We start from the raw sequence: 17,481 nt of genomic DNA on the forward strand, positions 1-17,481 counted from the left end.
CTAGGGTCACCGAGTGTTTGGACGCAATGCTTCAGAAGGCCACGGATGTGCCAGGTCCCCTTCTGAGTTGAATCCCTACAGAGAGCACGGCTGCAGTCGGCACAGCTCCGTCGGCCGCTGGACCAAGGCCTCAGGCCCGCACGTCCGTGCACACACGCATGTCCTTGCACTGCTCCCACTCACAGCAGAAGGCGTCCACCTCGCACCGAATGCCCACCCCGCGGGGCCGGCTCCGCAGCGCAGCATCTCACTCTCTGTGTAGAATGCAGGGGTGCGGCTCGACGTCCCTCCATCAGTGGTTGGAACCTGCAGGGACCTCACCTGGGCCGCACCCTGTTCAGCTTGCGGTGCCAGATCTTGCTCGGCAGGCAACAGCACAGGCCTCGCAGCACCTTGAGGAGCCTCCTAGTGGCACCCCCCCGGCCCTGGCTGCGGCCAGAGGGAGAGGCTGGGGCACCCCCACTGGGCTGCCCAGCCTGCTGGGAGTCTCCTCGGCAGCTGCCCTCCCGGGCCCCACCGCTGGTGCTGGCGCTGGGGGTGGAGGGGACCAGGCTGGGGACCTGCAGCGGGGTTGTGCTGGGGGTGGCGGTGCCCGACTGCAGGCGGGGTAGGGCTCCGGCAGGCTCTGCGGCCTTCAGCCCTGGCTCCTGCTTCTCAGGCCGCTGACAGCCTGCCTCGCGGAGCCAGGTGGGCAGAACAGGCTCACTGCCACCGCGTCTTCTGGGGCGCGCCGAGGCCCTCAGCTGCGCCACCCAGGGTGGCAAAGAGCTGCAGCTGCTGGCCTCAGCGCAGGGGAGGGACCTCCCGGTGCTGGCGTGGCCATCCCCCTGGGGCTTCTGGGCCTTCAGGATCAGGAAGACGGCCATTGCATGGTTATACCTCCTTTTTCTGAGGGACTCCTGGATGTCACTCCACTGAAATCCCATTGTTATCATTGTCTCTGTCACCCAGGAGTCCCTCGTGTCACAAGGCAGCGGCCGATGTGGCCTCAGCTTCGGCCGGCCCCAGTTGACCCACGGGTCCCCCATCACCTCTTGTAAGGTCTTCCTCTTCCCGGGGTCGAGGGTCAGCATGCCTCTCAGCAGCTGCGCGCACTCGGGCGAGAGCAGCAGGGGCGGCGAGTAGGCCCCGCTGAGCACGCTCCGCTGGACGGCGCCGAAGTCCTCCCCCTGGAAAGGCAGGGACCCGGTGAGCGTGACGTGCAGCAGCACGCCCAGGCTCCAGACGTCGGCCGGGGGGCCGTCGTAGGGCTCCAGCCGCTGGACCTCGGGGGCCGCGTAGTAGACGGTGCCGCAGTACGTGCTCAGCAGCCGGCCGGACTCCAGGCTGCAGAGGCCGAAGTCGGCCAGCTTCGCGCTCCCCGCCGGGTCCAGGAGCACGTTCTCCGGCTTCAGGTCCCGGTGTACGACGCCCCGGCGGTGGCAGTACTGCAGAGCTGAGACGAGCTGCCGGAACCGGTCGCGTGCCTCCTCCTCTGTCAGGGGGCCGTGCGTCATCAGGTGGTCGTGCATGTCGCCTCCGCTGACGAATTCCGTCACCAGGAACAGAGTGTCCTCCGTGCTGATCACCTCCAGCAGGCCCACAATGTGGGGGTGACGCAGTGTCTTCAAGCTGTGGACCTCACACAGAAGGTTCTTGGCAGTGAAGGCACTCTGCTCCTTCTTAGAGATGATCTTTACGGCCACCTCCGTCCCGGTGGGGATGTGCAGGGCCAGCTTCACCTTGCTGAAGGAGCCCTCGCCAAGGGTCCTCAGGACCCTGTAATCATGAAGGCAGGTCTGCCTGCCAGCAGAGGTGTCCGCAAGGCCCGGAAGCATGGTGACCTCCTATCTACACTAACTTATAACTCTAACTAACCAGGCTAACTATGCTTAGTAACTACAGGAACAAAGAAAACGATACTATGCTAATACTAACAATACTAACGAGGCCACCTATGCTTCCTAACTATACTAAGTAGTACCACTAACTATCCCAAAGATACTAACTACACCCACAATACTAACTATACTAACTGTACTAACAATACTAAAAAAATTTAAAGAACACGCGAAAAAGAACAAAAAAACAAAGGAAAAACAAAAAAATGAGAAAATAACAAAGAAAAATTGAGAAAGGAAAAAATTAAAAAGTGAGAAAAATAAAAGAAAAATGAGACAAAACCAAAAAGAATTAAAAAATGAGAAGGGAGAACAAACAAAAATAAAAAACAAAATACAAATAAAAAACAAAAAAGCAGTAAATAAAAAAATAAATAAACAAAATCGGGGGCAACAAAAACAGCGAAAACCAACTAACTGCGCACCAACTCCACAGGTCACCAGATAAGCTTCCCGGGCTGCATGTGCCCCAAAGGCCGAGCCTAATATGAGTTTTTGTAAATTCCATCACAGTGGCTCTTTATGAGGTCAGAGCAGGACATGCACCAGGCATGGCTGGGGTAGACTCCAGTGGTTTTCTTACTTTGTGGTCTCAAGACCCCTTTACTCTTAAAAAAAGGGACCCCAAAGAGCTTTTTATTTTTGTGGGATATTAGAGAGTGATATTTACTTTGTTAGAAATTAAAATCTGTAGGCTGCTTCAGTGGCCTTTTCATTTCTAATTTAAAAATCAAAACTTATTAAAGTTTTGGCTTCTGAAGACCTCAAAATATCTACACTTAAAATATTCAGTTCCTTTTCCTTAAACTCTGATTAGTCTCAAAATGATCCTACAACTTAACTGATATTATAACACTATAGGAAAACGTTCTGTCCCGTAAGGCATGAGAAGGGACGTCATTAACGTTCACAAAGCTGAGCGGAAGAGAGCTTTTAGCATATTTGCCCCAGTAAGATCATGAGCTGATTTCTCACCAGGAACCTTAGAGGCCAGAGGGCGTGGGTTGATGTGCTCCAAGTGCTGAAGGAAAAAATAATCCCACCAAGAATCCTACATCTGGCAACACTGTCCTTCAAACATGAGGGAGGAATTAAGACGCCCCCATAGAATCCACGGCTGGGAGAGTGCGCTACACCAGACCCACCTCCAATGAAGGGAGCCCTGCAGGCTGAAACGAGAGGACGCTGGACAGCAGCTCAGCACCTTACGAGGAAATTACATCTCTGGTCAAAGTAAGTAGGTGGACGATTATAAAAGCTGGCACTATTGTAACTTTGGTTCGTAGCTCCACTTTTTGTTTTCTCCATTAAGAGACTAAAGGATTAAAAAAACCAATTATTAATATATGGTTTTGGACATACAATGCCTAGAGATGTAATTTTGAGATGTTAATAACTGAAATGAGGTGGAGTCCGAGCTGTGTAGGAGCTACATTTCTGTACGTTACTGAAGCGAAGGTGGTATAAATTGACATTAGAGTGTTATAACTTTAGGATGTTAAGTGTGATGCCATGGTAACCAGAGAGAAAAAAGGTATAGAATAGACACAAAAGAAAATGAAAAGGTAACTAAAATGTTTCCCTACCAAAAATCAACTAAATGTGAAAGGAGACAGTCATGCAGGAATGACAAAAAAAGCTGTAAGGCATATAGAAAACAAACCACAAAATGACAGAGGTAAGTCCCTCCTTGTCAGGAATTCCTTTAAACGTAAAGGCATTAAACACTCCAGTCAAAGCACAGACTGGCAGAATGGACAGAAAAACATTATCCCACTATTTGCTGTCTACAAGACTCTCTTTAGATCCTACAGTGGAAAAAGGTGAACATGAGAGACTGGAAAAAGATAGTCCACACTAATAGTAACCAACAGAGACCTGGGGTTCCTATCCTAACAGGAGAGCAAATGGACTTTCAGTCGAAAAAGGTTCTAAGAGACGAAGAAGTTGGAGCCGTCACTGCCCCACTCTCAATAACGGGGACGACACTAGGCAGAATGTCAGTGAGGAAACAGAGGGCTTGAACCATGCAGTAAACCAACTAGATCAACAGACAGACACGGGACACTGCCCAACGAAGAGGACGCATTCCGCTCAAGTGGACGTGGGACACTCTACAGTGTACACCGTATCCTGGGCCCCAGTTTAAATCTCAATAGATTTTAAGACGTAGAGATCATACAAAGTATCTTTTCCAACCACAATGGGATGGAGTTAGAAAGTAGAGACAGAAGGAAAAGTGGAAAATTCACAAATTTGTGGAAAGTAAACAATACGCTCTTAAAAAACCAATGTGTCCAAGAAGAAATCACAAGGGAAGTTATAGAATAGTTTAGAGATGAAGGAAAATGAAACACAACATATCAAAACTTATGGGAAACAACAAAGCAGTGCTAAGGGGGAAATTTACAGCTATAAACACTTACATTAAAAAACAAGAAAGATCTCAAACAAACAACCTAACTTGATGCAACTTAAGGAACTAGAAAAAGGAGAACAAACCAAACCCAAAGCTAGCAGAAGGAAGGAAAGAATAAAGCTTAGAGCAGAGACAAGTAAAACAGAGAACAGAAAAACAACAGAGAAAAGCAACAAAACCAAAAGTCGGTTCTTTGAAAAGATGGACAAAATTGACAAACCATTAGCTAGACTGACTAAGAAAAAAAGAGAAAATTCAAATTATTAGACCCAGACATGAAAGTGGGGACATTACTACTGACTCTACAGAAATAAAAAGAATTATTAGAGAGTGCTATGAACGACAGTACTCTAACATGATGACTTTGTAGATATGCATACATCTGTGAAACCGTCACCACAATCTACGTCATAAATATATCTGTCACCTCCAAAAGTTTCCTCTACCCTTTTTATTTACCATTGTGTGTGTGTGTGTGTGTGTGTGTGATAAGAATACTTAAGATTTACCCTCTGAGTAAAGTTCACAGCCAGGCACTATTGCCAGAGGCTGTGCAGCAGGTCTCTGGGACTTACGCACCTTGAGTAACTGAGACTCTGTGCCCTTTGACTAACACCTCTCCATTTCCGCTTTGCTCAGCCCCCGGCAGCCGCCACCTACTCTCTTCTTCCCTGAGCTTGACTATTTTAGATTCCTCGTGTAAGTGGTATTCTCTAGTATTTGTCCTTCTCTGTCTGGCTTATTTCCCCTAGCATGATGTCCTCCAGATTAACCCAAGTTATTGCAAATGGCAGGATTTCCTTCTTTCTCAGGATGGGTAATATTCCATTGTGTGTGTAAACCACATTTTCTTTATCCATCCATCAGCTGACACACATTTAGGTTGCTTCCATGCCTTGGTTCTTGTGAATAATGCTGCAGTGAATATGGGAGTATAGACATCTCTCTGAGATCCTGATTTCATTCCATTGGGTGTGTACCCAGAATGGGATTGCTGATCATTTGGTAGCTCTATTTTTAATTTTTTGTCTGGCCTTGTGTCAGGGTGATGCTGGTCTCACAAATGAGTTCAGAGGTGAATATGAGTATTCTTTCATAAGAATATAGCAGTTTTGTCGTTAAATGTGACTTGAAGCTGCTCTCTGAAATGGGAATCGTTACATCAAGGGGTCGAGTCCAGTCTGCCTCCCAGTCCCCCGGCCCGTCCTTCTGGAGGAAAGGAGCCCACTGTGGTGGGACTGACTGCCCTGGGCCCGGCCAGGAGCTTGCAGACATGTAGTCTCACAACTCTGGCCTACGACACTGACCGACAGGGCTGTGAGGAGCTGAGGCTCAGAGAGAGCGTGAATGCTGTCCCCAGGGCCCAGCATGAGGGAGTGACATGGCCCAACTTTGACCTGAGTCTGGGGACACGAAGTGTTCCTGGAAATCAAACTACAGGTGTTGGCCCTGCAGCCCGGCTCTGACACTCTTCTCATTCTCAGACCCGAACATGGCCTGTGGCCCTAGGAGGCGTTCCTAGCAGAGTGTGCATCTGAGAAAGGGGTGGCAGCAGGCAGGAGTGAGCCAAGACAGGGAGCGAGACACACACACTGGATGCTGATGAAGCTGTCTGAGATTCGGATCCAGCCTCACCTGCAGCCACTCTGGCCCTGGAATGCTCAGTCCCATGAACCAATATCTTAATTCACTCCCCTCCCCTCCTTTTCTCGCTTAAGTCTGTTTAAATTGGCTTTTCTGTCACTTGCCACAGCATTCACGGAGCCAAACGTGTAGGCTTGTATGTGTGTTCCCTTTTCAGCCTCGGGTTCCAGGTGAGGATGCACAATCCACTTTCCCTTCATCCTCCTCCATCATGTTCCCTCTCCTTGAACCTTCAGTCTTCCCATCCCCAGGGATTCCTGTCCTTGATCCACCCATGTATGCCCTGCACCCTTGAGACCTGCTGTCTAATAGAGGAGCCTGGAGCTCAGGAGCCACTTGAAATGTGGCGAGTCAGAATGGAGACATGCTGTGGGGGTCGACTACATGCCAGATTTCCAAGGGCTAGTATAAAAATAACGTGAAAGGTCTCATAATAACTTTTGTATTGATTACGTGTTGCCATGATAATAGTTTTGGATCTACTGGATTAAATTAAATGTATTATTAATATTTTATCTTTTTCTTTTACTTTTTTCAAAGCAGCCATCCATGTTGTTGCAAATGGGATGATTTTATCCTTTTTTATGGCTGAGTAGTATTCTATTGTGTGTGTGTGTGTGTGTGTGTGTGTGTGTGTGTGTGTGTGTGTGTATACACACACACCGTATCTTCTTTCTCCTGTCATCAGTCGATATGCACTTAGGTTGCTTCCACGTCTTGGCTATTGTGAATAATGCTGCAATGAACACAGGGGTGCATGGGACTTTTGGAATTGCTGATTTCAGGTTCTTAGGATAGATGCCCAGTAGTGGGATGGCTGGGTCATAGGGTATTTCTATTTTTAATTTTTTTTTACTTTTTTTTATTAATATTATGATAGATTACAACCTTGTGAGATTTCAGTTGTACATTATTGTTAGTCATGTTGTGGGTATACCACTTCCCCCTTTGTGCCCTCCCCCCACCCCCCCTTTTCCCTGGTAACCACCAATCAGATCTCCTTGTCAATATATTAACTTCCACCTATGAGTGGAGTCATATAGAGTTCGTCTTTCTCTGACTGGCTTATTTCGCTTAACATAATACCCTCGAGGTCCATCCACGTTGCTGCGAATGGGCCAATTTTGTCTTTTTTTATGGCTGAGTAGTATTCCATTGTATATGTACACCATATCTTCTTTATCCAATCATCAGTTTCTGGGCATGTAGGTTGGTTCCACGTCTTGGCTATTGTAAATAATGCTGCGATGAACATAGGGGTGCATGGGACTCTTGGGATTTCTGATTTCAGGTTCTTAGGATAGATACCCAGCAATGGGATGGCTGGGTCATAGGGTATTTCTATTTTTAACTTTTTGAGAAATCTCCATACTGTTTTCCATAGTGGCTGTACCAGTTTGCATTCCCACCAACAGTGTATGAGGGTTCCTTTTTCTCCACAACCTCTCCAACATTTGTCGCTCTTGGTTTTGTATGTTTCTGCCAATCTAACGGGTGTAAGGTGATATCTTAGTGTAGTTTTGATGTGCATTTCCCTGATGATTAGCGATGGTGAACATCTTTTCATGTGTCTATTGGCCATATTTATATCTTCTTTTGAGAAATGTCTGTTCATGTCCTCTGCCCATTTTTGAGCGGGTTGTTTGTTTTTTTGTTGTTAAGCTGTGTGAGTTCTTTGTATATTATGGAGATTAACCCTTTGTCGGATAAGTGGCTTGTAAATATTTTTTCCCAATTAGTGAGCTGTTTTTTTGTTTCAATCCTGTTTTGCCTTGCCTTGAAGAAGCTCTTTAGTCTGATGAAGTCCCATTTGTTTATTCTTTCTATTTTTTTCCCTCAACTGAGGAGTTATAGTGTCTGAAAAGATTCTTTTGAAACTGATGTCAAAGAGTGTACTGCCTATATTCTCTTCTAGAAGACTTATTGTTTCAGGCCTAATCTTTAGGTCTCTGATCCATTTTGAGTTTATTTTGGTGTGTGGTGAAAAAGAATGGTCAATTTTCAATCTTTTGCATGTGGCTGTCCAGTTTTCCCAGCACCGTTTGTTGAAGAGACTTTCTTTTCTCCATTGTAGGCCCTCTGCTCCTTTGTCGAAGATTAGCTGTCCATAGATGTGTGGTTTTATCTCTGGGCTTTCAATTCTGTTCCATTGATCTGTGGACCTGTTTTTGTACCAGTACCATGCTGTTTTGATCACTGTAGCTTTGTAGTATGTTTTGAAATCGGGGATTGTGATTCCGCCGGCTTTGTTTTTCTTGCTCAGGATTGCTTTAACAATTCGGGGTCTTTTCTTGCCCCATATGAATTTTAGGATTCTTTGTTCAATTTCTGTGAAGAATGTTCTTGGGATTCTGATTGGGATAGCGTTGAATCTGTAGATTGCTTTAGGTAGTATGGACATTTTAACTATGTTTATTGTTCCAATCCAAGTGCATGGAATGTCTTTCCATCTCTTTATGTCGTCATCAATTTCTTTCAAGAAAGTTTTGTAGTTTTCATTGTGTAGATCCTTCACTTCCTTGGTTAAGTTTATGCCAAGGTATTTTTATTCTTTTCGTTGTGATTGTGAATGGGATTGAGTTCTTGAGTTCTTTTTCTGTTAGTTCATTGTTAGTGCATAGAAATGCTACTGATTTATGTATGTTGATTTTATACCCTGCTACTTTGCTGTAGTTGTTGATTATTTCTAATAGTTTTTCTATGGATTCTTTGGGGTTTTCTATACATAAGATCATGTCGTCTGCAAACAGCGAGAGTTTTACCTCTTCATTACCTATTTGGATTCCTTTCATTTCTTTTTCCTGCCGAATTGCTCTGGCCAACACCTCCAGTACTATGTTGAATAGGAGTGGTGAAAGTGGGCACCCTTGTCTTGTTCCTGTCCTCAGAGGGATGGCTTTCAGTTTTTGCCCATTGAGTATGATGTTGGCTGTGGGTCTGTCATATGTGGCCTTTATTATGTTGAGGTACTTTCCTTCTATACCCATTTTATTGAGGGTTTTTATCATAAATGGGTGTTGGATCTTGTCGAATGCTTTCTCTGCATCTATTGAGATGATCATGTGGTTTTTGTTTTTCATTTTGTTGATGTAGTGTATCACGTTGATTGACTTGCGGATGTTGAACCATCCCTGTGTCCCTGGTATAAATCCCACTTGATCATGGTGTATAATCTTTTTGATGTATTGCTGTATTCGGTTTGCCAGAATTTTGCTGAGGATTTTTGCATCTATGTTCATCAGTGATATCGGCCTGTAGTTCTCCTTCTTTGTGTTGTCCTTGTCAGGTTTGGGGATCAGAGTGATGTTGGCTTCATAGAATGTGTTAGGGAGTGCTCCATCTTCCTCAATTTTCTGGAATAGTTTGAGAAGAATAGGTATTAAGTCTTCTTTGAATGTTTGGTAGAATTCTCCAGAGAAGCCGTCTGGTCCTGGACTCATTTTTGGGGAGGTTTTTGATTACCGTTTTTATTTCCTTACTTGTGATTGGCCTGTTCAGATTCTCCATTTCTTCCTGATTCAGTTTGGGGAGGTTGTAGGAGTCTAGAAGTTGTCCATTTCTTCCAGGTTGTTCAATTTGTTGGCATATAGTTTTTCATAGTATTCTCTTATGATCCCTTGTATTTCATTGGTATCTGTTGTGATTTCTCCTCTCTCATTCCTAATTTTATTTATTTGAGATTTCTCTCTTCTTTTCTTGGTGAGTCTGGCTAAAGGTTTGTCTATTTTGTTTATTTTTTCGAAGAACCAACTCTTTGTTTCATTGATCCTTTCTACTGTCTTTTTTGTTTCAATATCGTTTATTTCTGCTCTTATTTTTATTATTTCCCTCCTTCTACTGACTCTGGGCTTTGTTTGTTCTTCTTTTTCTAGTTCTGTTAGGTGTCGTTTGAGGTTGCTTATGTGAGCTTTTTCTTGTTTAGTGAGGTGAGCCTGTATTGCGATGAATTTCCCTCTTAGGACTGCTTTTGCTGCATCCCAAATGATTTGATATGTCGTGTTCTCATTTTCATTTGTCTCCAGATAATATTTGATTTCTTCAATGATCCATTGTTTGTTCAGAAGCGTGTGTTGTTTAGTCTCCACATTTTTGCACCTTTCTCTGCTTTTTTCTTGTAGTTGATTTCTATTTTCATAGCATTATGATCAGAAAAGATGCTTGATATTATTTCAACTCTCTTGTATTTATTGATGTTTGCTTTGTTTCCCAAAATATGGTCAATCCTTGAGAATGTTCCATGTGCACTTGAGAAGAATGTGTAACCTGCTGTTTTTGGATGAAGTGTTCTATATATATCTATTAAGTCCATCTGGTCTAATTTTTCATTTAATTCTATTATTTGCTTGTTGATTTTCTGTCTGGATGTTCTGTCCATTGGTGTTAATGGTGTGTTGAGGTCCCCTACTATTATTGTATTGTTGTTGATGTCTTCTTTTAGTTCTATTAAGAGTTGCTTTACAAATTTTGGTGCTCCTGTGTTGGGTGCATATATATTTATAAGTGTTATGTCTTCTTGGTGGAGAGTCCCTTTTATCATTATATACTGTCCCTCTTTGTCTGTCTTTATCTGTTTTGCTTTGAAGTCTACCTTGTCTGATATTAGTATAGCGACACCTGCTTTCTTTTGTTCATTATTAGCTTGGAGTATTGTTCTCCATCCCTTCACTCTGAGTCTGTGTTTGTCTTTGGGGCTGAGGTGTGTTTCCTGGAGGCAGCATATTCTTGGGTCTTGTTCTTTGATCCATCCTGCCACTCTGTGTCTTTTGATTGGGGAGTTCAATCCACTTACTTTTAGAGTGATTATTGAGATGTGGGGGCCTACCACTACCATTTTATGTCTTGTTTTCCGGTTTTCTTCAATTTCCTTTGTTTCTCGTCCCATGGTTTAATCTGTTCTGATGAAGAGCTGCTACTCTCTGTTGTTGTCCTTCTACTTATCTCCTCTGCTCTTGGTTTTGTAGCCCCTTTCCTTTTTTTGGTTTTTCAGGAATGAGGGTTTTCCTGAGGATTTCCTGAAGAGGAGGTTTTGTGGCAATGAACTCCCTTAATTTTTGTTTATCTGGGAAAGTTTTTATTTCTCCATCGTATTTGAAGGATATTTTCGCTGGGTAGAGAATTCTCGGCTGTAGGTTTTTGTCCTTCAGATTTTTGAATGTATCATTCCACTCTCTTCTAGCCTGTAAAGTTTCTGCTGAGAAATCTGCTGATAGCCTGATGGGGGTTCCTTTGTAGGTTAGTTTCTTTTGCCTGGCTGTCCTTAGTATTTTCTCCTTGTCGTTGACTTTTGCTAGCTTCACTACTATATGCCGTGGGATTGGTCTTCTTGCATTGATAAAGTTTGGAGATCTATTGGCTTCTGTCACCTGAAGATCCATCTCTCTCACAAGATTTGGGAAGTTCTCAGCCATTATTTCTTTGAATAGGCTTTCTGCCCCCTTCTCCTTCTCTCGTCCCTCTGGTATACCTATAATCCTTACGTTGCATCTCCTAATTGTGTCTGATAATTCTCGGAGAGTTTCTTCATTTCTTTTTAGTCTTACTTCTCTCTCCTCCTCTGCCTGCAGCATTTCTATATTCCCATCTTCCAAATTGCTAATTCTTTCCTCCATATTATCGGCCCTACTGTTCAGTGTATCTAGATTTTTCTTAATCTCCTCTATTGTGTTCTTCATTTCCAGTATTTCTGTTTGGTTCTTCTTTATCGTATCAAACTCCTTTGTGACATAGCTCCTGAACTCGTTGAGTTGTCTATCTGAAATCTCTCTTAACTCATTGAGTATTTTAATGATGGCTGTTTTGAAGTCATCGTCATTTAGGTTATATATTTCATTTTCTTTGGGATTGTTTTCTGTGTATTTGTTATTTTCCTTCTGTTCTGGAGATTTAATGTATTTTTTCATATTGCTTGATGTTGTAGATTTGTGCCTCTGCATAGAGATAGAGTTTAGTTGCTGCTTCCATTTGTTTCTGCTGGTGTGGTGGGGGAGCAGCTGTTTATACTGCACCAAGCAGGAACCCTATCTGCAGTTGCTAACTGGGCCTGGGCCCCTCCTCGTAGTCACAGTGGTCCTTTGGATTCCCTCTTCTGTCGTGGGGGCCGTCACGGGGGGGCTTCAGGCTGCTGGTGCCTACTGTTGCAGCCCACCTAGACGTGCTCCCTCCTTGGAGTCTGCAATGGTGTTATGGGCTTTTCCAGCGGCCAGGGGTAGGATCACTTATATTTGTCGCTCCGTTGCTGTCGGCACCCACAAAATCTCACTTGTCCACTATGGGTCACAGCAGAGCTATTGGCATCTTCTACAGTCTGTGGTTAGCTCACCTAGCTATGCTACTTTTGTCCTAGGGTCTTCCAGCCTTGTGGCTGCCGGATGGGTGCTCTCTACTAGTGCTGTGCAGAGGCTTTTGCTGAGGCTGCTGTGAGCCTGTAGGGTTTCCCCCTAGGCTACGGAGTCAGGTCGCTGGAACTCCACCCAGCCCCAGTCCTGTTCCCCAGGAACTCGGGGAGCCCTTTGCCCTGTCTGGGGGATAGCCGGAGATCCTGATTTCAGTGGTAGCTGGTCAGCTGCTGCCCTGCCTGATATTCTCCTCTCCGGGACCCTCCCGGTGTTGTGGATGCTGGGCGTGGCCCCTCCGCTAATGGCAGACAGAGAGTTTTGTCTGCTGCCTGGGCGGAACTCTGGAGCTTCCCCCCCGGGCCCCGGAGCCGGCCTCTGGAGCTCCACCCAGCCCCAGTCCTCTCCGAGATCTCCGGCAATCCCTTGCCCCATGGGGCGGGCAGTGACAGCTGGGGGTCGCCGCGCCCTCTATTTTTAATTTTTTGAGAAATCTCCATACTGTTTTCCATAGTGGCTGCACCAGTTTGCATTCACATGAGCAGTGTATGAGGGTTCCTTTTTCTCCAAGACCTCTCCAACATTTGTTATTTTTTTGTCTTGGTTATTTTAGCCATTACAACGGGTGTAAGGTGATATCTTCGTGTAGTTTTCATTTGCATTTCCCTGATGATCAGTGATGATGGGCATTTTTTCATGTGCCTATTGGCCATCTGTATATCTTCTTTGGAGAAATGTCTGTTCAGGTATATGATCCTTTTAATGTACTGTTGTATGCAATTTGCTAATGTGTTTCTTGAGGATTTTTGCATCTATGTTCATCAGCAATATTGGCCTATAATTTTATTTTTTTGGGTCATCCTTGTCTGGTTTTGGTATCAGGGTAATACTGGCCTCGTAAAATGAGTTAGGAATCCTCTTCAGTTTTTTGAAAGAGTTTGAGAAGGATAAGTATTAAATCTTCTTTGAATGTTTGCTAGAATCACCAGAGAAGCTCTCCGGTCTTGGGCATTTGTTTTTGGTAGGTTGCTTATTACTGTTTTAATCTCTTGTGATTGGACTATTCAGATTCTCTATTTCTTCTTGATTCGGTTTTGGGAAGTCTTATGATTCTAAGAATTTATCCATTTCTTGCAGGTTATCCAGTTTGTTGGTGTATAGCTTTTCATAGTATTCTCATATAATCCTGTGTAATTCTGTGGTGTCCATTGTAATTTCTCCTCTTTCATTTCTGATTTATGTATTTGAACCCTCTCATTATTTTTAGTGAGCCTGGCCAAGGGTTTGTCAATTTTGTTTATCTTCTCAAAGAACAATTCTTTATTTCATTGATCCTTTCTTTCTTTCTTTTTAGTTTCTATTTCATTTATTTCTGCTCTGATTTTTATTATTTCCCTTCTTCTACTGACTTTGGGCTTTGTTCTTCTTTTTCAGTTCTTCTAGGCATAATTTAAGATTACTTATGTGAGATTTTTCTTGTTTGTGGAGGTACGCCTGTATTGCTATAAATTTCCTTCTTAGCACAGCTTTTGCTGCATCCCATGAGAGTTAGTATCTTGTGTTTTCATTTTCATTTGTTTCCAGGTATTTTTTTCTTTCGCCTTTGATTTCTTCATTGATCCAATGATTGTTCAGTAGCATGTGATTTAGTCTCCACATATGTGTGATTTTCCCAGCTTTTTGCTTGTAGCTGATTTCTAGTTTCATAGCATTGTGGTTGGAAAAGATACTTGATATGATTTCAGTCTTCTTAAATTTGTTGAGGCTTGCCTTATTTCCTAATATATGATCTATCTTTGAGAAACTTCCTTGTGCACTTGAGGACAATGTGTATTCTGCTGCGTTTGGATGGAATGTTCTCTATAGATCTATTAAGGCAATCTGGTCTAGGGTTTCATTTTAGGTCACTGTTTCCTTGTTGACTTTCTGTCTGGATGATCTATCCATTCATGTAAGTGGGGTGTTGATTTCTCCCTTTAGATCTGTTAAGAGTTGCGTTTTATACTTTGGTGCTCCTGTGTTAGGTGCATGAATATTAATAGGTGTTCTGCTTTCTTGGTGGAATATCTCTTTATCATTATATACTACCCCTCTTTGTCTCTCATTACCTTTTTTATCTTGAAGTCTGTTTTGTCTGATATAAGTATGGTTAAATCTGCTTTCTTTTTCTTGACATTTGCTTGGAGTATCATCTTCCATTCCTTCACTCTGAGCTATGTTCGTCTGTAGAAATGAGATATGTTTCCTGGAGGCAGCATATTGTTGGGTCTTGCTTTTTAATCCATGCAGCCACTCTGTGTCTTCTGATTGGTGAGTTCAATCCATTTACATTTAGAGTGATTACTTCTATATGAGGGCTTAATACTGCCATTGTATCTTTTGTTTTCCAGTTGTTCTATATTTCCCTTGTTTCTTTTTCCTTGTATTTTTGTTTGCCCTTCCAGTTTGGTGGTTTTTCTGTGATGGTTTCCTCAGTTTTCTCTTTATTTGTGATTTGTGACTCTGCTCTGATTTTTTGTTTAGTGATTACTGTGAGGTTTTTTATAAAAGATCTCATGGATGAGATTGTCTATTTTCTGATAGCCTCTTATCTCCAGCAGCCTTAGCAGGTTCCATCCCTTTCCTCTTCCCCTTCTATGTTTTGTTGTCACAAATTATTCTTATTTGTGTTGTGAGTTTGTGACTAAATTGAAGTGTTTATAGTTATTTTTTGATGCTTTCTTTTCCTTTATCCTTTATGTTATAAACATTTACTTACCTATTCTGGTAGAGAGGTGCAATTGTTTGATTTTGTCTATGTATTTACCTCCTTGCTCAAAGCTTTGTAAACCTTTGCCTTTTTGTTTCAGGTAGGAGGCCTCCCGTCAACATTTCTTTTAGGGTGGGTATAGTGGCAATGGACTCCCTCAGATTTGACTGTCTGAGAAAGCTTTGATTTCTCTGTCATATCTGAAGGATCATTTTGCTGGATAGAGTATTCTTGGCTGATAGTTTTTGTCTTTCAGTATTTTGAACATATCATTCCACTCTCTCCTAGCCTGTAAGGTTTCTGCTCAGAAATTTGCCGAAAGCCTAATGGGGGTTCCATTGTAGGTTATTTTCTTCTGTCTTGCTGCCTGTAATATTTTTTCTTTGTCATTGACTTTTGACACTTTTAACATTATATGCCTTGGAGAAGGTCTTTTTGCATTGATGTAATTAGGGATTCTATTAGCTTCATTGACTTGCATGTCCAGTTCCTTCCCCAGGTTTGGGAAGTTGTCTGCTATTATTTCTTTGAATAAGTTCTCTGCTCCTTTCCCCCTCCCTTCTCCCTTTGGGAAAGTTTTAATCCTTATGTTACTTTTTCCTCATTGAGTAGGATATTTCTCAAAGAATTTCTTCACTTATTAAAAATCTTAGTTCTCTCTCCTCCTCCACCTGAATGATTTCTATCTTTCTGCCTTCGAGGTCACTAATCCTCTCCTCCATAAGGTCTGCTCTACTTTTTATACTTTCTGCATTATTTTTTATCTCATTAATTATGTTCTTCATCTCCAGAGTTTCTCTTTGTTTTTGTTTTTTTTAGAGCTTCAGTCTCTTTGGTGAAGTATTCCTTCTGTTCACTCATTTCATTCCTGAGCTCATTGAACTTTGTTTCTGAGTTTTCTTGTCACTCGTTGAGTTTTTTTAATGACTGCTATTTTGAGTTGTGTCAGTGAGATTGTTAATTTCTGATTGTAAATTTCAGATTTGGTTTCTGGAGCGTTCTCATTTACTTTCAGTTCTGCAGTGTTACTGTAGTCCTTCATGGTGTTTGATGAATTGGTCCTCTGCCGGCACATCTGTGGTAGTAATCACCTTTTCTTATTTGGGTATGCCTTTGGTCACTTTGATTCTGGTCACCTGGGTCTTGTGTTCCTCCATTGGCTCTTCACAGGCTCAGATGCTGTTGTCCTGTGCACCACCTGTGTTGCTGTTCCCCAGCTGTCTGGGCATTCTGGTTGCACCACTGCTAGGGGTGCTGGGTTCATGGGTGTCACTGTCACTGGTGGGGGCCCAGGGACCTGGGTATTGTATGTAGCCCTCACTGTGGGTGGAATTGGTGTCAGGGGTGCCACTACTGGGGTGTGGGTGCTCCAGCCTTGTCTGCTTATAGTTGTGTGGGTTCGGCGGCTGCCTCTGCCACTGCTCCACTCACCATCATGGGGCAGTGCTCCCGTTGTGCTGCTCCTACTGCACCGTGGGCATTGTGTGCATGCACAGGGCTGCCACCGGCCACTGCTGCCACCCCAGGGGTGTTTTTGCATGCGCATGGCTGCCACTGGCCACGACCACCACTGCCTTGGAGATGTTGTCACACACAAGTGTGTGTGCAGGTCTGCCACCTCTCCACTGGCATTCAAGTGTGTGGGGCTGGGCCACCCTTGCCTCCACTCACAGTTGCACAGGCTGCTGCATGAGGATCTGTGTCCTGATTGGCTGTTGCCAGGGTTGGGGGAGGGGGCTGCTCTCCTGCTTTCACTGCTTCCCAGGGGTCCAGTCCCTCCACCTTCTGCTATAGAACTGCCTGGATGTCTTAGGCATTCTGTTGTGCTGTGTAGGGAATCCTCTATTGGTCTATTGATGTCTGTTTGGTTGTAATTTAGACTGGAGAGACAAAGGGAACCTCTCACTCCACCATGATGCTGACTTCTAATACTTTTTTTTACTTTTATAGTCCTTTTATCTTTGCTCATGTTTTTAAGTCCTTTTTTTAAAAAAAAAAAAAAACCCTGTATTTATGAAATTTGACGGCTAAAGGGAAGAGAAAATAGGATAGCTGGATGAACCATTGGCTCAAGAGAAGATTTTTTGGATAACGGGAAGACTTTTGTGTAGTTTAAGGCAAACAGGGAAAGGGTCAGACTGAGATGCGGGGGGACTCTCTGGGGTCTGCCCAGATCTGGGAAGCTGGTTAAATCCCTTTGTAAATTTTAAAAATATTTTTCATTTTTGTTTTATCTATATGGTTATCCCAGTATCTTCAGTATTGTAGACCTGGTTCTTTCTTCTTTAATTTCTACAGAAATTAGGTTTTGGAATGGTCTGCAGCTTTAGATTTTACATTCATATATAGCTGATTTTAATTCAGGGAATTTTTTGAGAATGAATTTTTGTTTGTTTCTTTCCTGCTCTGGAACACTAACATCAGATATCCTGCATCACACATTTGTGTGCAACCCAA

General features: G+C 43.4%; 1 protein-coding gene across 1 annotated transcript; it reads right to left on the reverse strand.

Annotated features, from left to right (window-relative positions):
- Positions 1 to 317: 317 nt before the first annotated feature.
- On the reverse strand, positions 318 to 1,817 carry LOC124250787 (serine/threonine-protein kinase MARK2-like). The gene has a single exon (XM_046683039.1). The coding sequence runs from the start codon at positions 1,815 to 1,817 to the stop codon at positions 318 to 320; it is 1,500 nt and encodes a 499-aa protein (XP_046538995.1).
- Between the last annotated feature and the right edge of the window lie 15,664 nt (positions 1,818 to 17,481).

Source organism: Equus quagga, chromosome 1, assembly GCF_021613505.1.
Source record: "Equus quagga isolate Etosha38 chromosome 1, UCLA_HA_Equagga_1.0, whole genome shotgun sequence".
Classification (NCBI taxonomy): Eukaryota; Metazoa; Chordata; class Mammalia; order Perissodactyla; family Equidae; genus Equus; species Equus quagga.